Source organism: Toxorhynchites rutilus, chromosome 3 (genome assembly GCF_029784135.1).
Source record: "Toxorhynchites rutilus septentrionalis strain SRP chromosome 3, ASM2978413v1, whole genome shotgun sequence".
Lineage (NCBI taxonomy): Eukaryota > Metazoa > Arthropoda > Insecta > Diptera > Culicidae > Toxorhynchites > Toxorhynchites rutilus.
In genome coordinates, this window is record NC_073746.1 from 315,756,725 (window position 1) to 315,779,382 (window position 22,658).

The following is a 22,658-nucleotide window of genomic DNA, read 5'->3' on the forward strand; positions in this document are numbered from 1 at the left end:
AACCTCTCCCTCCTCTCTAAGGGGGAAAACACAAATTTCTGCATTACTCGAGAATTAATCAAGCAAACCAAACGAAATTTGGCATGTTATGGTTTAAGGATGCAATAAATGTTTCTATGGTGGTTAGACACTTCTCCCTTTCTCAAGAGGGGGAGGGGGGGTTCTGCCATACAAATGAAGCATAAATTTCTGCATAACTCAAGAACTAATCAAGAAAATAGAACCAAATTTGGCATGTGGAGATTTTAGGAGGCAATAAATGTTTCTAAGGTGGTTTGACACTCCTCCCCCTCGCAACAGGAGGGGGGGTCTGAATAACTCGAGAACTAATGAAGCAAATGGAATCAAATCTAGCATATAGAGGTTTTAGAGATTGATAAACGTTTCTATAATGGTTCGACACTCCTCCCCCCTCTCCAAGGGAAGGCTGCCATACAAATGAAACACAAATGTTTGCGCTAACGAAATTGATTTTCGTTCGAAAATGGAAATGGATTTTAATGTGATAAAACGCACTCCTACTCCACTATCGTCTTCTATCTATATAAATATGAATGGATCGCCGAATGTGTTGATAAGAGCAAAACTCGAGAGAGGAATTGTCTGATTTAGGGGTGAACTTGAACGAGAATTGTGTCTGAGATAATCTGATATTATAATGACGAGTTTTGGTAGAAGTATTAGGAATTTTATAGTAAAAGGTAATTTTAAAGATATTTTTTTTTAATCAATGAACAATTCTGCGATTGGACCCATGAACAGCGCTTAGTAAGGAAACATGGATGTGATAACGAAAAATAAATTTTGGGCGGGACAAAGTTTGCCGGGTCAGCTAGTACTTTATAAATGTCTAAGTTCGTTGGTTTGAATTCACGATGGGTAGACAATAAACCGTCCATTGATGGGGACTACTTTTTTGCATCAGAAATCAAATGTTCGTTCCTATTTATATGGACGTAAAATAAGATAGCGTAAGCGGGTATAAAATTAGAGTTTGGGATTGTCTCGATTGAAGTTAGTTGAATGAAGAGGCAGATTTGTATTCATTAGTCGCGTAAGTTAAAATAACCACTGACCGGACTAGTTAACCAGTCATCCACGCCACTTAATTTATTTTCTAGTCAAGTCACTTTTTGTTAAAGGCGACTACCGAAGCAGTTCTAGTCGAAGCGAAGCTACTGAAAGTAGATTCGGCCTTCATTTTTCACCATCGAAGATTTCGGGCCTTGAATAGGAGTAAGTAAGTTTCTTGTTTTTTTTATCAAAAATTAATGCTTTATTCTGCACAAATGGTTACTAATTTAATATTCAAATTATTGCCCATATTGCACAACATTTTCCCATCTTTCTGGCAATTCACGAATCCCTTTGCGGAAATAATCGGCCGGTTTGTCGGCTAACCTTGATCGTAAAATGAACGACAAAGCAAGGGATCAAGCTAAATTGGTGCAAAATTTACTCCTTGCTCCCTCATGCTTGCCCTATATATAAAATGTTTGAATGTTTGAAGCCTCTATAGTTCAAGACTTACTCACTGATTAAACATTCATGCATGCCGGGGCACTTGTTTCTTTAATACGCACTACCAAATCGAGAAGTTGTCACTGATGATGCCAACAAGCTGCGGGGATTCTAGTAGCCGAGTGAGAGAATGTGAAAGAGCGGGTGGGGTTATTCCATACTTATGTTCATCCGCTCACACACTTACAAGAACTTTCAACAATCTTTTAAAACATTCATTCATTCATTGATTTATTGAAACAAATAATTACTAAGCCAAAGATAGTCCGTCGTCAACCTTGCGGTTATATCACATATATTAGCCATTCCTAGGGTTTTTTTTATCCAGAAAACACCCTAAAAGTCGCTCATTGGAATAATTTTCCTAGTAGTTGCTGTTTTTGAGCTATATCGATTTAATAAAATTGAACGAAAACGAGAATCACCCTTTCCAGAAGACAGTTTGGGATCATTTTGAAAAAATGAAACTTCAAAGATGGCTGCTCAACTGAACTCTTCACATCCACAAAGTCTCAATTTAAATGTTATTATATGAACTTAACACATTGAAGGTAACAATTTTTAAAACATGCTTTGCACTTTCAATAGACATATGTTGATTAACACGTTAAGCCCCGATTTTTTTCTTGCTGCGCTTTCCATTCAGCCCGCATGAAGGGCGTTTGCTCAAAATTAGTGTCGGCCCCAGTTCCCAAAGATGCTGATTGAATAAATAGAAAAGTCAGCGATTCGACTAGAAAGTAGTCAAATTTTGTAAAACATCCGAAAACAAACCGTATATTTTTATTTTATTATTTTGTAACTGTCAGTCATAGTCAGTCTGCGTTTTCCTACCAAAAAGCTCAACATCGGCCCCTAGGGGCCGACGCTGGGCTCAACGTGTTGAGGCTTTATTAATCCATTACATCTAAGCGCATGAAATTTCATACGCAAAACTCACACCCCTTTTTTAAAACCTAAAAAATTATGAAACTCAATGTTTCATCATTGATATTGAACCAAAAGAAAATTCACACCTCAAATCAATGTGTGTATAAGACAATATTTCAGTTTTTGTTATTTTATTTTGTACTAGCTAACCCGGCAAAGTTCGTCCCACCCATTTACTTGATTAATTCTCGAGTAATGCAGAAATTTGTGTTTTATTTGTATGGCAGCCACCCCTAAGAGAGGGGGGAGGGGTATCTAACCACCATAGAAACATTCATTGCGCCCTAAAGTTTCCATATGCCTAATTTGGTTTAATTTGTTTGATTAATTCTCGGGTAATGCAAAAATTTGTGTTTCATTTGTACGGCAGCCCCCTCTAAGAGAGGGGGAAGGAGTATCTTAACACTATAGAAACATTTATTGCATCCTAAAACCTCCACATGCCAAATTTGGTTTCATTTGCTTGATTAATTCTCGAGTAATGCAGAAATTTGTGTTTCATTTGTATGGCAGCCCCCCCTTTGAGTGGGGGAAGGACTGTCTAACCATCATAGAAACATTTATTGCACCCTAAAACTTTCACATGCCAACTTTGGTCTCGTTTGATTGATTAATTTCCGAGTAATGCAAAAAATTGTGTTTCATTTGTATGGCAGCCCCCTCTAAGAGAGGGGGAAGGAGTCTCTTATCACCATAGAAACATTTATTGCATCCTAAAACCTCCACATGCCAAATTTGGTTTCATTTGCTTGATTAATTCTCGAGTAATGCAGAAATTTGTGTTTCATTTGTATGGCAGCCCCCCCTTAGAGAGGGGGGAGGGGTCTCAAAATATTACGAAAACCTTCCCCAGCCCCAAAAACCCCTACATACCAATTTTCATGTCGATCGGTTCAGCAGTTTCCGAGTCTATAAGAATCAGACAGACAGACAGACATCACTCCATTTTTATATATATAGATAGATTTTGAATAGTACAAAGTTGTGACAAATAGGAGACGATAAAGTAAGCCTATCAATTCTTTAAATTTTGTCTTTAAACTGAATGAAGATTTGTGCATCTTGTGATGGAACGCTACATGACAAGCGTAAATGTTATATTTTTCACCAAATTCAACAAAGATATATAAACAACATAAAATATGTCTCGTCAAAAAACTGGGCAAGGCGCTTTTCATGCTATACAGTGAGTTGAAGTTCTTACAGGAATCATAACAGTTGATAATCTGGGATGCTATATTTGCTGAATAAGGCGGGGTGATGTTCCAGAAGCGTCCTGGATCCTTGATTGTAATACGTTCAGTAGGGTGCTAATGAATGTATGGAAAAAAATAGACCCTAAAATTTCAAAAAGTTACCCTATACAAAATGTTTACTACCTCGAAAAAACATCCTATGCCAAATATCAACTCAATCGGACTTAAGGGAGAATGGCGCAAAGCGGTCAAAGTTGGAGTTTTTTGAAAATCGATAAATCACCCAGGGGGGGGGGTGGTTAGTAAAGGAAATCGGGGGTTTCGATTTTTTTTATGCCAAATGTCTTAAAATTGCATGAAACATCGAAATCTACTGTCATCTCGAACTTTTTTTTTTGCCAAAAATCGACACTCTGGGGCCAAAAAAAATTTTTTTTACATTTTTTTTTCAAAATAACAGTAAATCACGACGAGTAATGCAATTTTAAAACATAGGCACTTACAAAATTTGTTGAAAACCCCGATTTTCGGGGATCTTTCGTTTTTTAAAAAAACTCAAATTTTTACGTCTGTGACACTAATAAATGAGGTTCGAATGAGCTAATATTTTGCAAAGGGTATATTATCGTGCAAATCAACATTTCGCAGCAATTTCCGAATGAAAAATCGAGATAAGAATTATTGGTACCGTATTCCGAAAAAAATAAGTCCCAGAGTGTCGATTGTTGAAAAAAAAAATTCGAGATGACACTAGATCTCGACGTTTTATGCAATTTTAAGACACTTGGCATCAGAATTTTTTTCGAAACCCCCGATTTCCTTTAATCCCCCCCTTTGGGTGATTTCCCGATCTTCAAAAAACTCAAACTTTGACCGTTCTGCGCCACTCTTTTAAGTCCGATTGAGCTAATATTTGACATAGGGTGTTTTTTCGAGGTGATGAACATTTTTTATGAGGTAACTTTTTGAAATTAGAGATGTCATTTTCATTGGCACCCTAACGTTCAGCTGCGAGCAGTACTTGTTGGAATTCATCGAGACCAGTTACTTGGTAGAAGCGTTTAATACTAATTTTATTCTAGTCCCACCAGACCCAGATCATGACTTCCTTCATGCGAAAACTTGATTGAGGGTTCTATTAACTTGCCCAAGATTTTTTCAACTCAACATTATTGTGAATGATTGGCCCTTCATAACTCGCTACAAATATTTATTTCCGTTACGTTCATGAAAAGAATCACATTGAGATGCGTTCTTTCAAATGTTTTTCGGTAAAATAAACCCTTACTCCGGCAACCAGTCGGATTTGAATTTAACATAATGTTACATCCTTTAATCTGATGGAGTCAAATCCTATCGGGTTGCACAAATGTTGCAACCTTGTCAAATCAGATCGGATTTTGGAACATGGGTTATTATGTAGTCCATACATTTTAGCGGTTTTCGTACCCATGCTCCACCAGGTTCTCATGAACGGTGAATCGAAGATTAAACTTAATAAGTGTCTCGATTTGATTGTTATCAGTAGCAGCATGGACTTTCCACACAACCCAATAGTAGTGTATTACAAAAATTACCAGATATCAATTAAGAAAAACATCATTGCAAGAAACAGATCTCCAGAGATACGGCCCGTGCACCCATGGAAGAATTTGTTGTTCGTTTTAATTGTCAGAAAACTTTGGGAGGTCTCGAAAAAAAACGAAGCAGTTTTGTCATCAAGAGCGAAAGCTGAATTATAATCCTTAAGTGCGGATTATAATTCAGCTTTCGCTCTTGATGACAAAACTGCTTCGTTTTTTTTCGATTAATACTGATACGTGATACGTGATTTTTAATACTAAAAAGATTCCAACATTTTTTGTTTTTGGGTGTCTTCATTAGTGATGAAACGGATAGTAGTTTGGCCGGATAGCCGGATATACGGCAGCTAACGGGTGTTAAATAAAAAATGAGAATTTTTCAAATCACATATAAAATTTTTTATTTTTTTTTCATCGATTTCAGTATTTTTTATTGATAACATAATGTATTTTCTTCAAAAAAAATGTCAGTGAATGTTAGAGTAAGGGCCGGGGTCTGCTGTTTGACGCAACTTTGTCGCGATGCTCTCACAAGAACGTTGTACAGCACTTTCGTCCATTTTCCGGATACAATTCCGGATTCTTGTAGTCAGATGCTTCGTGTCCTTGGCCCTCCAATTGTTTTTATACACTAGGGCACTGAGTGAGCCAAAGAAATCCTCTATTGGGCGGCACTGGGGCAAGTTTGTTGGGTTACGATCTTTCGGTATGAACGGTATCTTTTTCTGCTCAAGATACGCCAGCGTCTTCTTGGCGTAATGGGAAGACGCCTTGTCCGGCCAGAAGACGTACTTCCCCCATCCGCGTGATGTTCGTTCAGGAACGGCAGCAGGATTTTATCGAGGCACTCTTCTCGATAGATTTGTTAGTTGATAGCCAGACCGCTCGGCTTAAACCAAGGCTTTGAAATGCCCCGGTCAGAAATGGCGATGTACAACATAACCTTTTTTTCAAACTTGTGCTTGAACTTGTATTTCACTTCAGGCGGTGTGGATGACTTGTCGCTGGAGTAATAATTATCATTTCCTGAAATATGCGTTTCGGACAGCGGAAAATATCTTTCGTCGTCCAGAACGAAAGACGTCCCGCGGTATTTTTTGGTCATCCACCGACACTGTGATTTAACCGTCTCAATCTGCTCCTCCGTGTACTCCGGCGACCTCGTCTTCTTCCTGCAGACGATTCCTTCCATCTTGAGGGTCCGATGGATCAATACGTGGGAGCAGCCATATTTCCGACCGGCGTCACGCAGGCTGGTTGCGTCCTTGTTGTCAAACAGCTTCTTTAACGATGTCTTCCTCTGCTTCGTCATTATCGTCACCGGACGACCACTTCCGACCTTCCGCTCTACGTTCAGGGAACCCAGGATACGATATATCGTACTGACAGGTACATTTTCTTCTTTAAAATGTGCCACCGTGAACTTTTTTCTTTGCTGGAAATGCGTTTCGTAGAATCGTACAACGTTCTTGTGAGAGCATCGCGACAAAGTTGCGTCGAACAACAGACCATGGCCCTTACTCAAACATTCACTGACATTTTTTTGAAGAAAATACATTATGTTATTAATAAAAAATACTGAAATCGATGAAAAAGAAAAAAAAAGTTTTATATGTGATTGAAAAAATTCTCATTTTTTATTTAACACCCGTTAGATATTCGGCTGTTTGTTTGCGAATAAAAAACTGGGAGGAACTGCATGTTTTCATATAGCGAATAAAGGATTACGTTTCAGAAGATAATAAAAACATTTTTACATAAAAACAATGAACTATGTTAACATTTTTCCATTAATAGAGGTTCAAGTTTTCTGCAAGGAATATTGAACAGATTTTTTTCTGTTAAGGATTTGATTACAGAAAAGATTACTATGATGAACTTTCTGTGGGTATATTGAAATGAGTTTAATTCTAGTCGAGAAAGAGTAAGTACTACGAATTCAAATAAGCAAAGAATATCAAACACTTATTTTCATTCAAGATTACAAAACATGGAACTGTCTTCAGGGATAATAATCTGAGAGAGTTGAATCAAATCAAATTAAACGAAGCAAAAAAGCGAAACTGAATTGAACCTTACATTGGAAGCATCCGACACCTTCTGGGACTGTTCCAACGAAATGGCAAACGAAAATGATAGTCAGCCTCGCGTTCTGAACAAAAATCTCATTGTTAACGAAATCGACTGTTACGTGAAGAAAATTCGAATCGATCGTGTTCCTTACGTTAGGTGGTCATGGTGTACAAAGAAGCGTAATCGATTGGTTAAAAAATTTATAATAAAAGTCATAGTGTTAATGCACTAATGTTATAAGTTAATATTAATTTAATTTTGAAAAAAATATGATTTATCTTGTGTTAATGAAAAATGATTTTTTTGACGTAGAACTACATCTTTCAGAAGGGGGGCCAAATCAGAAAACAGGTCACGTTTTTATGAAATAAAGTTAACGTTAATAACTATTTTAACTGTGAACGAATTCCCATGATTTGCATATCAATCGAATCGGAAATTCTCTAAGATTTGTTTGATATGCTATACATTGCAATTCGCTAATCTCTAAACGGTTTAAATTCATGAAAACTGGAAGAATTTTCTGCCGATTTTCGTGCTAACCGTATTTGTATTTCGAATGCTTATAACTCGAACATTTCTTAATAGATCGGGAAGTTTGCATCAATTGATAGGAAATATTTCTACGCGTCTATCACAATGAATAAAATGTTATTATTCATGAGATGGACAAACCATTGAATAACTGTAAAATGTCGAGTGTTATCTAAACGCCCTAACTGCCAAGTTTGGTCCGATTTACGGTTTCCCCAACACAGACTTCAAAATCGATGTACCGGTGGAAATCCGCTTTGCAAATATACATGCAAGTAGGGGGTATTTTTGTTCCCACCGAGCTGTGTTTCCCTAATACGGACTTCAAAATTAATGTACCTGGAATGTACCTTTGCAAATACATGCAAGTCGGGTGTATTTTTTGGGATTTGTACTCGCTAGTCGTTGTGCAAATTTACTTGTAACGAAGAATATAATCTATTACAAAAATTTCGATGCATTCTAAAATAATATTCGAATCGGTGAACAAGTGGATTGTATAATATAATTGCCTAGTCGTGTCCTACATACAACCCCTTACAGTTTCCTTTTAAGATATCCGGATAGCCGGATATCCGTTTCATCTCTAGTCATTATCCTGACGGAATCCATGGCCTCTATTCCCGATTGGAATAAATTGATCGATCCCAGTTCATGTGTGCTTTTTTTTTTTTCAGAATATACAATTCATGGAAGAAGTTCAGTCATATAAAAAAATATGGATTTTTGACCGGGCAGCACTCTCAGGCAACTCGGTCTTTTCACTGAAGAATACATAGTACTCAAGGTGGCCGTAAAAATTTAAAAATCTTGTAAATACAAAGATCTCATTCAATTTTGATTCTAAACACTATTGACTATAAGACTATAAACAGTAAAACATTCACTTAAAAAAATATTTAACGTGTCAGCCTGGACATTTTCTAAGCCCCCACCCCCCTAACCGTGGACAAGCGTGGATATTTCTCCGGGAATATTTTTGAAGAGGTAATTTGACTGTTATGGTCAACAATGGTTCCGAATAGCAAATTTTTTGGCTTCACGATCCTTAAAAATACCGAGCAGTCATCGAACTACGGCATACAGAAAATGTTCGTGCGAATTATTACGCTACTGAGAGGGTGCTACCAACTCTGAAACGAGTTTACGCGAAATCCCTCGTGATATAACAGTGTTCCACGAAAGCAGTCACAAAAAAACAGTCCATGCCAATATAAGCCAAATCCCTACTATGATAACATTCAACTGATAAAATAATTCTCTGTGGAATTCACGATTGCTATCGAACGGATTTGCGAAAAAGATTACTAATCCAAGAGGGCTCGTCGATAGATTGAACGTTCAAAACAATAGCTATTCCCCGCAACTTACATTGAAAGTCTGCCACTGGTTGATGAGATACTGATAGCAGGTTTTACAAGCTTGCACCATTCCTTTGTGATCCTTCGGTCGCGAGCGGGCGGGCCTAAAACACAAAGACGTTAAAAGCGTTAACGTTTTCGTGCGCAAGAGCAAATAAACCAAAATAACCTACCTGGCGTGCGTTTCGTCGAAGATGGGAAAAAACGGCTTCTCCTGGTCCTTGGCGTCCTTCGGTTTCACCGTGGCTATCTCCACCAGGCTGCCCCGCCGCTGCTCGTCACCACACACGTAGCACACCTCCGTCATCGAGTTCTTATCGGGCATAGACAAATCCAGTATGTCCGTCCCGGTGCCAGGCACCGGTCCGAGGGCAGAATTCCGCAGATCTAGGGCACTTTCCTCCTCCAGCCGATGGGAGGACGAAGAGGTGGACGACGACGATTTGTTATCAACATTGGCGGCAGGCGCAGCGGCGGCGGGAGTTGCAGTGGCATTTGCTGCCAGCGAGTTTGCATAAGTACCAATTTTGAGCTTGTGGTGAGCGAAGGAGGACATTTTCATTCCATCGAAACGTCCCGCCAGAACCGGTGAAGCCGTCGACGGTTGGGTAACCGCAGCAGCTGTTCCTCCTGCTGCTGCTGCGGAAGTCTGTGTCGCCACGGGAGAAGGGTTCTCGCGGGACATTGGTCTCGGGGTGACGCTTTTCTCATTCCGACTGGAAGGCCTCGATCCCTGTTGGCTGTAACTGCCGCTGTTGTTGATGTGATTTTCGATGTACCGTTTGGTTGGATGGTAAACCACCTCCGCTTTGCCCTGCGGAGATTCATTCCGCGAACTGGACCGGATTGGACTTTCGTTCCTAGCTACTTGATAGTGTTGGGGGAGCGCACCGCCCGCTGACCCGGTATGGTCTTGCGATCGGGGCCGTGCTAAACTATTCGGACTTTCGATTCTACCATAAGAACTCATATGTTGCGACTGGGGAGTAAGCGATCGACCGCTGCCGGGCACTTGTTCCGCGTTGAGACCAAGCATCTGGGTGGCGTATTCGCCCTGGGTCGTCATTTCTGCGCCGATGAAATTCTCACCATCGGTTCGCTTGAGCCAATACATCCGCTGGGAGACGGGTTTCCCTTCCCGCTCGTGATAATCCCACTGACGGGTGAAGGTGGTGAAGCAGAGATTACACGCGCGCACCCCTACCTGGGCGGGTGTCCACTGAGGCACGCCCTGTGGTGGGATGTACGATTCCAGCAGCGGGAAGTAGGGTTCGTTTGGACGCTCCGAATTCGGTCGCACTCGGAGGTAGAATTGGTCCAGGGCACCACGGGCACCACATACGTAGCAAATGGTGGAAGGATCGACGGCACTGGCAGTTGGATGTTGTTGCTGGTGTTGTGGCTGTTGGTGCTGCAGTTGTAGCAGTTGCTGCTGGTATTGAGACTGTTGGGTTGTGTTATGCTGTTGCTGACTGGCTGGCGGGGGCTCCGGATGCGACGCCAGGGAGCCCCCACGTAATTCGTTCTTGATGTAGGCTTTCGCCTTTTCCATAATAATCTGTAACCGTGGAGAGAAGGGCGAGAGATAAAGAGAAATTATTTTCTAGTAGATGATTCATTGTATATTCAGGCTGTAAAGGCCACGCGCTCTGTGAGTGGTATAAATAGAATCGTTAGAGCTTGGTAACATTGAAAAATCGTCCTTCTGCACAGATACTGAGTGTTTGACTAGCCACACAGTGTTTACCCGTATAGCGCAAGTTAGCGCCTTTTATGGCAGATGGAGCAATTCAACGCCAAATCAGCCAAAAAAACAGCAAATTTTGACCCAACCTTCTCCGATTTTTCGTAGCTCAAAATCCAGATGTCTGATTAAAATATGATGTTCGACAAAAATGTTGGAAAATCAAAGAACTATTTAGGAAAAATAACATTTCAAATACACTGTTAAAAAATCCTATTCAAAAATTGAATTTAATATTAAAAACTGCTATATCTCAAAACATCCCTCCCTTCGATATTTTTTTGTATATTTTTTTTAGGAAGCCCGTACAATTTACCAAAGTTTGATGTGTAGTGGTGCCGTGGTAAACTCTCCGAAATGGAGATACGAATTTGCAATTTATGAAATTTCAGTACTTTTTAAAATTTTAGCTTTACAAGAAGAGTAACGAAATAAATCGATTCTACACGCAATTCTGCATGAAGAACTATACAGTAAAACCTGTTTTTGTGCGGTTTTTTTTGTGCGATTTTTTTCTGTGCGGTGTATGGAAAGAAGTATATCTGACGAAGTCATCATCCTTTTAGTTTTTTTTCGATGGTTTATATGCATTTCAGTGCGAAAAAAGCATATTTGCGTCTCAATTATCCACTTCTGAAATCATTCCCCTCCACTCATAAAATGCTCTAAGTTTTTGCATGACATGAATTCTAACATCAACACGTTTCGACATGCAACTAAAAGCACAAAACAGCCACACGCAACCGAAAAGGCAAAGCGTCCCATCGCAAAGCAGGGAAACAAAAGTAAATTGAACGGCGAATGGCGTGGATTTGAGTTATTTTCTTGAGGGAAACTTTTTTTATGCGGTCCCTATCTACCACAAAAAAAAGTTTTTTTCAAAATGTGTACCGAACACGATTTTTTAAAGCTGCTGATAAAGTTTTGCATGATTTTTTTTTATGCGACTTTTTTCGTACGGTCCCTATCCCCCGCACAAAAAATGTTTGCCTGTACATTGTTTATTGTCCTAAGACTGACCATTTTTGGCATATAAAAAATTTTATATAAGGATCATGTTTTTTAAAATGTTCACGCCTTTCGCAGAATAATGGACATAATAGCCAGTTGCAATATGCATTTTCCATTATTCCGTATAAAATTCTACACTAATGTCAGCAAGAAACAAAGTTTAGAACCATTTTCTTCGAATTTATTTATTAAAAATTTGAAAAAAATCAACATGCCATATGAAGCCTCTACTTATATGGATCAATTACTCTGTCCACAAAACAGAACAGACCGTTGTTATCTTCGCTTTTGTGTGAATTGTAATGATGTATCATCATTTGAAAAAAAAACCTTCAAGATCAATAAAAAAGAAAAAATCTAGAAAAAAAAATGTTACAGAGGTTGCTTTTGAGCAGTGGGTGTCAACTAATAGATGTAACATTAAATTGAATGAAATGTCTTCAGAAGAATTATGCTCATATTTTGTGGAGAAAAATAAATGGTCGACTATACATAATCGAGTCCGACCCGTACATCATCAAAAATGAACAAGCAAAATTCCTAAAAACAAAAAAAATAATGTTTCGCGGAAGGAGTAGTTATAATGATATGTGATTTTTACGAAAATTATACTTTCTATTTACAAGATGAGGTTCATAGCTATCATTGGAATAATTCTCAGTGCACAATACACCCATTTGTAGTTTATTTCAATGATAATGGTACACTACAGAACTTGAGCTTTGATGTAATTTCGGAGGTTTTGTAACATGATGCGGTTGCAGTAGAGCTGTAGAGCTATCGAAATTATTGGGGAATTTGAAAGCGACTATATCTATAAAAAATGTGCATCTTTATGTCAGATGGTGCTGCTTCTCAGTATAAGAATAGAAAAAACCTTGCTAGTCTATGTGAATTTACGAGAAGCTATGGTTTAGAAGTTGAACGGCATTTTTTTGCAACTTCACATGACAAAGGTTCATGTGATGCAATAAGAGGAACTTTTAAACGAATGGTAAGAAAAGCTAGTTTGGCAAGGCAGCATGAGCATCCGCTGAAAAAATCAAAAGAACTTTATGATTGGGCCAATGATTGTAAACAGAATTTTAAAATGAAAATATTCTTCTGTTATGTTTCTAAAGATGATTATAGATTAGCTGGAAAGAAATTTTAACAGATTTATGAGAAAACGAAATTAATATCTGGTACTCATAAATATTATGAGTTACTGGCATCATTGTTATATAAACAAACTGTATTTTCTTGTCGTGCTTTTCCCGATGTTTTTTGTGTATTTGAATCGTTTCTAATTATTGTTTATAAGCTTGTGTCATTATCGTCGTCACGGTCCTACAGTTGATGTTGGTAAAAGGGGCTTCCTACCTGCAACAGCAGGCAAGTATAGTTGTGATAACGAGCTTCCGGTACTTGACAATGCTTCACCTTCTAGCAATTGCTGCTCATCCTCTTTTTTGTTCGATGCCTCTACATTGGATCCGGGATAACCAGTAACAAGTATTGAGGAAGTTCCCTCGCCACCCGCCCAGTCGTGCCCTATATCAACATCCGCCATCATCATTGTCCCGGTCCTGTGGTCGGTGTTGGTTTAGGGAGCTTCCGGCCTGTAAGTTCAGGCGAGTATACTGATAATTCTGAACTTTCGGTTCGATTTCCAGTTCCTGCGATCGCCGTTCCCCAAACCTTCGGATTTATTATCAAAATGTGCGTGGATTGAGGACCAAAATAGATGCTTTCGTCTTGTCTGTTTCCGAAGAAGAGTTTGTTTTGATTGTCCTGACTGAAACATGGCTGGATGATCGCATTTTCTCAACGCAGCTTTTTGGACATTCGTACGCCGTATACCGAACCGATAGAAGTCATCTAAATAGTCATAAAGCTCGTGGTGGAGGAGTAATGATTGCTGTCACGAGGCGACTAACCAGTTATCTTGATCCTGCCCCTATTTTACTCCTACTTGAGCAACTGTGGGTTTTGGTGAAAGTTCATCACAACACTATCAGTATCGGAGTTATTTATCTCCCGCCTAGAAGGAAAAACGATAGTACGGCGATCGACGAACACGTGGAATCCATTGGTTCAGTTTCAGCTCGTTTGAAAGTTCACTCTCCTGATCTTCTGTTCGGTGACTATAATCAAGCAGGTTTACAGTGGTGTTTCCCCGAAAGTAACACACCAGTTATCGATCCATTGACATCGCATATATCCGAGGCCTGCTGTGCTCTTCTGGACGGATTCAACCTTCACGGGTTTTCTCAAGCCAACACAAATCTGAATAGAAACGGTCGATTACTGGACCTTGTCTTGGCCAATGATGCTGCATTACCCATTTCTTTGATATTTCTTCGATTGCTTTGGCGGCTGATCCCCTAATTGATCTTGATGCTGATCACCCTGCTTTATTGAGTGATGAACTCGCCAAAATTGACTGGAATTTCATCGAATCTGCCGATAGTGTCAATGTCGCAGTGGAGTACTTCTGTACAGCAGCAGTGGATCTTTCGTGTTGTTCCTGCTCGACGACCACCTCATAATCCTCCTTGGTCCAATCGCCGCTCACGCGAGCTGAAGCGAAAACGATCAACCGCTCTGCGAAGTTACAGTAACTGCCGGTCATCTTACTTCAAACGACAGTTCAATTTGGCCAGTCGTTGTTACCGTCAATATAACCGTTTTCTCTATAATTGGTACGTAAAACGAACGGAAGCGAATCTACGCACCAACCCTCGTGGGTTCTGGTCATTTGTGAATACCAAACGAAAAGATGCTGGACTGCCTTGTTCTATGTTTTTTGGAAATAGCACGGCTAATAATGATCCTGAGAAATGCAATTTGTTTGCACTTCATTTTAAACGAGTTTTCAACAATTCCTCAACCTCTGCTATGCAAGTTGCAGAAGCTACAAGTGGGCTGCCGCGTGATGAATTCAACTTCGACATTCCTCACATTACAGAAGAGATGATGAAGGCAGCAAAGTGTAAATTAATGCTCTCGTATGCCGCTGGGCCCGACGGAATACCCTCAGCAGTCTTGAAGCTTTGTGCAGATGTTCTTTGCTCTCCGTTAACCACTATAATCAATCTCTCGGTTCAGCAAAGCGAATTTCCAACCCGTTGAAAATTTTCTTCTATGTTTCCGGTGCACAAAAAAGGCGACAAACGCGATGTTGGTAATTACCGCGGTATCACGTCCTTGTGCGCATGTTCTAAGCTGTTCGAGATAATAGTAAATCGTATGTAGATTTCATTTTTTATGTTACTTTTCTTAAATTGTTACGATTTTACAAAGTATTGAAATTTCATATATTTTCAAAAATTGAAATCTCCGTTTTGGTGAATTTACCACAGCACCACGGTACGTCACACTTCGTTAAATTGAAAGGGGATATAAATGTTTTTAATATTGAATTCAATTTCGAGTAAGATTTTTTGACAGTGCATTTGAAATTTTATTTTTCCTAAATAGTTCATTGATTTTCCAACAACTTTGTTGAACATCATATTTTAATAAAACATCTGGATTTTGAGTTACTGTTTTTTGAAAAAAAAAAGACCAATGACGCTCCTTTCAAAAATCAGTCGTAATTTAAATTGGTCATATGATAATAAAAATTGTGTTTTTGAGAAGCTTCCATCATAAGTACAACGTGTAAAAAAATCGGATAAGTTCGGGTCAGCGGCCAGCTGATTTGGCGTGGAATTGCTCAGTGGAGTCCCTGCACCATACGATACCATCCGATGACTGGCAGTTAAATATTTATTCGCTCGTGTATATTTAATTCAAGTGCAAATACAATATAAGAAACTATTTCAACGCCATGGAAACTGCATCAGCGTGTTGACACGTTGTGACGGGGAAGCTTCTGGAAAAAAAAATCATTGGAAGAGAAAAACAAAACAAACTTTGTTGTGAAGACGAAGAAAGGTCAAGCAGAAGCCCTAGTTCTCAGTCTGAAGGAGGAACAATCGTAACGTTAGTTACTTTCACTATTCTCTATGCTTTAGTATACTGGGTATACTGGGTGGGGGGGAACCGCTAGTAGTGCAAATATCAAAGCTCTCCCTGAAAGTGTTAATTTCTTGTCTCATCTTTGAGCCTCATCTTTAGTCCCCGCGTTGTTCACGCGTCGGTGTTTTCGCAGCACAGAAATGATGGGCTGCGTGTCCGCGATATGCAAAACAACAGAACACAACCTTAGCGTTTCCCACGTAGTCAGTCTAGCTGGAAACACAAAGACCGCGCGCACAATTCCGAAATAAAAACACGCCTCATTCAGATTCAAGCCCCCAGTTGTCTTCCGCTCGGGCACCCCGCCGCGTTCGGTGCTGCTGCTGCTACCGCTGATTACGCTGCCGCTGCCACTTTCTGTAATTTGAAACCCCCGACCGACCTGTCTGATTATTTATAACCATAAGCGCCCGCGAGGCAAGGCGCTTATTGGCAACAAGGAGGAATGGGATGGATGCGAGGAGATGGAGACCGGCAGATGGTATTTAGTGGTAAACACCAAGCGAGCAGCGTAAAAAAAATAAAAGCGCAACAGTTGGACCAGAGGCAATGCGAGGCGAAACGGAGGGGAGTGGAAAAATGAATAATAATTGCAAGCATAACAAACGATTTTTGGCGTGTTAAATGCGGAGAAAAGAGTTGCGTTGAAAATCGAAATTGAAACACGTTGTCACTGTAACTTTCCTCCCTCCTTCTACTGCTTGATTGGGCACAAGTCAATCGATTCACCCTGCAGAGGTTTGTTAGATTTACTGGAATGGTAGTTTTGGAAGGTACGAAATCCTTTTCTTCTAGTCTCTCTTGCATTAGCGAAATATGTTCATTAGGGGGGGGTGATCTTCGTAGCCTAATTGGTTGCGTGTCCGCTACTAAGCGAACGATCATGAGCTCATAACTCAGGGCCCCTCAACTGACCATCTTTGTGTGATATTCTAGCTACTATGTCCACGCAACAATCAAGTTATCTTAAGATAAAAAAATGTACACGAAAGAATTCAGCTCTGTTACAGCTGAATTGCTAAATGAGCCTAATAAAATAAACTGTTGGGATAAAAAAAAACTTAGCATGTTCCGAATGAAAAATCGAGATGACTATTTTTATTGCCACCCTAAACCACACTTTTCGTTTCGTACTCCGAAAAAAAAACTAAGTCTCAGAATGCCGATTTTTGATAAAAAAAAAAATTTCGTGATGACACTAGATCTCGACGTTTCATGCAATTTTAAGACATTTGGCATCAAAAAAATTTTCGAAAACCCCGATTTTCCCTTGGGTGATTTTTCAATTTTCAAAAAACTCAAACTTTGACCGCTTTGCGCCACTCTCCCTTAAGTCCGATTGAGCTGATATTTGGCATGGGATGTTTTTTCAAGGTGGTAAACATTTTGTATAGGGTAACTTTTTTGAAATTTTAGGGTCGATTTTTTCCCATACATTCATTGGCACCCTAATGTACATTGATAATAACCATGTTCAACCAATTTTTGTTACAAGCATAACTTCCCGGATTCCTCGATGAAGTGAAGGTTGTTCGATACATAACACTTATTACTACTTTATTCAAAGTATTCTCCATCCGACGCTACAATCTTGGCCCATCTCGCAGGCAATACACAGAATCCACGCTGGTAGAAGTCTGGTTATTTTGAGGCGATCAAGTTATCAAGTCAATTTTTAATTTCTTCCTAAGATCGAAAGCGCTCCCCAGAAAGGGCGTCATGAACTGGAAAAAATAGTAAACCGCGAGAGTGATGTCTGACGAATGAGACGGATGAGTCTCCCAGTACACTCTCTGTGGATAACTCTTGACAGATCCAGGAACATGGAGTCTAGCGTTGTCATGCTGTCAAATTATCTTGTCGTATTTATTCTCCCGTTCAGGTTGTTTTTCTCCTTTGGAACTCTGTTCAAACGTATAAATTGTAATCGGTGCCGTACACAGTGCCGTTGAGTGGAGCACTTGCATCCGGTGCAGAATGTCTAGTTTCACCGCTCTTCCCTCGAGATTTTTTTCATGTTGTAGGTATACAAAACAAGACCTTGAAAAAATGGCTTACAAACTTATTTATCATGTACTAGCTGACCCGGCAAACTTTGTCCCGCCCAGAATTTGTTTTTTGTTATCAATACCTTCAAACATTCACGTTTTCTTACTATGAGTAAATTCATGGGTCCAATCGCAGAACTGTTCATTGATTGATCTTCTTTTCGACCCCGTTGAATTTACCTTTTACTATAAAATTCCTAGTATTTCTAACAAAACTCATCATTATAATGACAGATTATTTTTGGACACAATTCCAGTGCATGATGTTTTAACCACTTGCAAATAACATGTTTCTCCGTTACATGGAATAAATATTTTATACAGAGAATGTGATAGACCAAAGACAGTCCTAAATCAGACAATTCACACATTCGGCGATACTTTTTTTATTGGTATAGATAGAAGAAGATATAGGAGTGCGTTTCAACACATTAAAATTCATTTCCAGTTTCGAACAAAGATCAATTTCGCTACCGCGAACATCAAATGGACTAGTAGCACTTATCACAATGTAATTGTAGAACATATGGGAATTTAATTTTCCGAATTTCCCTTTTTCCTTCAGAGTTTTCCGAAAATTTTCAATTGTCATGTTTTTCTTAACACACTGATAGATTTTTTTCATTATCTTCTCCTACACTTTAAGCATATTCGCTGAACTAAATGTTAGTTTTTTTCATATTTATTCTTTCTATTTTGGTCCCCTGCTTCGTTTTTTCTTCTTTTTGTTTTTCTGGTATGGGACGACGTTTCATATAGCAAAGTGTGAACAAAATGAGATTGAATCGAGCACTCAAGTTTTACCAAGGCAATGACCCAAAGCACAAGGGACATAAAGTTCACACATGGTTACTTAAAAGTTATTGATTCTCCTCCACAATATCCCGTCATCAATCCCAAAAACATTATGGACGTTAGTAGTGTAGGAAATGAAGAAAATTTCTGAAAATAACGATTTTAAAAACCACTTGATGAGAAATTGGATGAATGTTTCTTCCGAATACACTAAAAATCTCGTAGATAACGGCTAAGGGTCTGATCACGAACATCACTGTCACGTACACTTTCACGTCACTTACACTTCACTTAATCTTTTTGTGTCTATCATCATTGTCACGGACAGTTGGGTGTAAAAATGAACTCCGTGAAGTGAAAGTGTTCATTCTCGTTTATAAGAGACATGTCGGGTGTTTGAACGTTGTGTCGGTTGCATAATTTTGGACGTTTGAACGTTATGTAGGTAAAATTAATACAGCGTATGAGATAATATTCCATTTCATTAATCGTATATTTTAGAACGACAAGTTTGCGATTATATCTCGATGATTAGTTTGCTGAATCAAATGCTGGCTCAAAGATGAGGAGGAATACTTGGTTGCTCGGGAATAATGTAGTTGTTGAACATATGGGAATGTAATTTTACACTAGAGATAAAACATTACTATTATGTTTAATAATCGAAATCTCGCATACTCTTGTACTCAGCTCTGTCTTACTCGTTTGAATAGTGAGAAATATTTAGAATCATTTTTTATGAACCGTTTCTACAATTTTGATGAATAATAATATCTTCTATATATCAGAACAAACTCGACTTTATCCACCTCACGATCAGTATAATATGAGCTACTCCCATATGGGATTCTGAAATTTAATCCTCTTATCCTTCTCATTCTCGTGTAATTTGATATACGGGACATGAGGTTTCATTTAATTATTTAAACAGAAACTGGTCATCAGCGTCGTACAGAAGCATAATCCTCATACAAAACATCTGATGGGTTTCAAGGAATTTGACAAAAGCGAAAGTAATTCAGATTTTCTCTAGACGGATATCAAAATTATGAAAAAAGAACTAGAGAAGAATTTAAAACCAGTATCTTGTAAATGCTTTGCAATGATAGACTCATTTTTTCGTTGTTTGAAACTTATTATCACTTTTTTAATATTCTTTCATTCAAAGTATGTCTACAAAATAATACCGTTGAAAATATCTATAACGTAAAAAGTTATAACTATCGTCCTGATTCTGGTCTGGTCCGCCAATTGTGAATGTTTGAATTACAAAAAAAACTAGCTCTGCAATGTTGGGAAAACTTTACATTTATAAATTTATATTCAAAATATCAACAAATCAATATTATACATAATCAATCATAATGATCGTATTTGGGCCAGTGGACTCCATCGCCATTTTATGGTGTTGCAACTCTCTCTTAGTCTAATCCTAAAAATAGAAACAAAAAATTTCTGTTCATTCAGGACAATCGGAAGTAGACCTTCGCTATGTTTCAATGGGCCTACGGGAACTACATTTTGACATAGGACTATGTATTCGATTTCTATATAGGGGGGTCACACTACGAAAAATGTAACGATTCATTAAGAGTTTTCAAACGCATATTACTCAAAAACGTTATTCCGACATATGCTGTGTTACATGGCATTAGACAGGAAATCTATCCAGCATTTTTTGCTTAAATCACGAACAGTAAATATAGTGAAAAAAGTTAACAATCCGACGATTTTCTATCGATTGCATTAACCACTCGCACTCCTCTCCGACGCAACGAGCAATCTTTTTGCCTAAATTCGGGCGTTTGGTTCACAATGTGAATTGATGCGTATAATGAATTATTCTCTATTGAACGATAATAGGCATTTATCAGTTATTGTATTGTCAATCAATTGGTGCTCAATTCACGTTTTTATCGTGTAGGTCTTGCTACTAACAATTCATGTAATTTCCGAAAATGCAATTAATTAATTTGACACGATAAGCCTCGATTTTTTCTTGCTGCGCTTTCCATTTAGCGCGCATTAAGAGCGTTTGCACAATATCAGTGTCGGTCCCAGTGGACAAAAATATTTATTGTATAAATAATCAGCAATTCGACCAGAAAGTGGTCACATTTTGTAAAACATCCGAAAACAAACCGTATATATTATTTTGTAACTGTCAGTCCCAGTCAATCAGTACTTTCCTATCAAAAAGCTCAACGTCGGCCCCTAGGGACCGACGCTGGGCTTAACGTGTTAACTGGCTACTGATTTGGAAGATCGGAAGAATATCTTAATATTATGCTCTCTATATATGTCTTCCTAAGGAACCCGCTTCACTTCCTCGAATGCACAAGCCAATTCTCCTTTCCCTTTCATGTATGCAGAACTTAGCACCCAATGAAATCAATTCACTACAGCAGTTACACGAACTTCTCCAAAGAGCACTCATGGTCATAGAATACTCAATATAAATCACCGAGCTATAAAGTTATTGACAAATTTACGTTGGATTTACAACCAGATGGCGCAGCGAGTAAAATGATTATGTTTTGTTTTTTTGTATGGAATTCGTTAAAATTTTTTAGAAAAAGCAGAATTTATCTTCAAATTTCCCGGTTTCACGTATTCTTTCTACGCTAAGAAGGTTATAAATCGCCAACGTGGCAACGAAAGAAAAAATTCTATTTTTATCTATAAGATATTTCTGTAGTCATAGATTAATTTGACTCAGGCTTATATTTATGAAGATCTTAACTATTTAGACTTCTGTTTAAAAATGAGACATGATGACTCTTTGTCTTTTTCTGCATAACTGAATAAACAGAAGAAAAGGGTAGTAATAGCTTTAAACGTATTTTTGTGTACATTTTTGAACAGAATGTGGTTGCGGAGTCTGGTGCGTTATCTCATCCAACCCGTTAAGAGATACACGTTCGTACAGGAAACGATTTTTTCAGGGCTTCTATGAACAATGAAAAAACACAATTCAAATGCAATTACTACACACAATCACAGTCCTATGTCAAGTTCCCGTCCGGGCCCCTAGGCTCAGACCCATCAACTTTTTTCAATCCTTAATTACATCCCGTAGCTCATTAGCCGAATCCAAATAAACAAATGTTCGTCCTCTGGATACGTCAGAATTTCGTTCTAAAAATGCCACCAGGCGGGTAAATTACTGTTTGTTTATCTTTTGTTTCTTAAACAGGACAAGACAAGATTCAAAATGATTCAAATGCAAAAAAGCTAAATAAATACGAATTAAACTTACTCCATTCCGCGTGACTAGTTTTCAACATCTAAAACACAAGTGACGGATATACCTGTTTTTCTCCGTGACATGACAGTATCGTGGTATTCATAATAACACCGAGTTCATCAAAGTTGTCACGACGGATGAAGTCTTCTGGATTCTACACACACGGTGACAGCCGTAATAAGGTTGTATACAATTCACTTCGTTTTCACCGTGAAGTGACGTTCGTGATCAGGCCCTAAAGCTAAAGAAAGTTGTAATGAACGGAGGGCAACCATTCTGAAATTGATCACGAATGAATCCGACTTTTTCTTGGCTACATTTCTGTTGATACTATTCGGCGCTGCCACAAAAATTGGAGAAAAAAAATGGTTCGATCAATACACTCATCAAAAAGAGCGTTTCTTCACATGATGATCATTTCGGAAACAGTTGTGTCAAAGGTTCTGTGTACGTATTACCCTCTACTTCTCTGCTAGTGTTATTTGCCGGAACACATCTCACTTTCCTTTCAATTAGTGTTCTTGGTATCTTTTAAACGCTATCAGAGGAAACTAAGTATCCAACAACCTTTTCTCTATAAATAAGGTGAAGCTCGAAAAGCGTTACGATA

General features: G+C 38.6%; 1 protein-coding gene across 3 annotated transcripts in view; it reads right to left on the reverse strand.

The window, feature by feature from the left end:
• The window catches only part of LOC129780110 (uncharacterized), a 213,577-nt gene that overhangs the window by 140,601 nt on the left and 50,318 nt on the right, over positions 1–22,658 (reverse strand). For all 3 annotated transcript variants that reach the window (XM_055788059.1, XM_055788057.1, XM_055788058.1), the window contains 2 exons: positions 9,372–10,756; positions 9,209–9,302 (listed from right to left, as the gene is read on the reverse strand). In XM_055788059.1, the coding sequence (XP_055644034.1) occupies positions 9,209–9,302; positions 9,372–10,750 (1,473 nt within the window). In that variant the 5' untranslated portion in view covers positions 10,751–10,756. The remainder of the gene's footprint in view (positions 1–9,208; positions 9,303–9,371; positions 10,757–22,658) is intronic.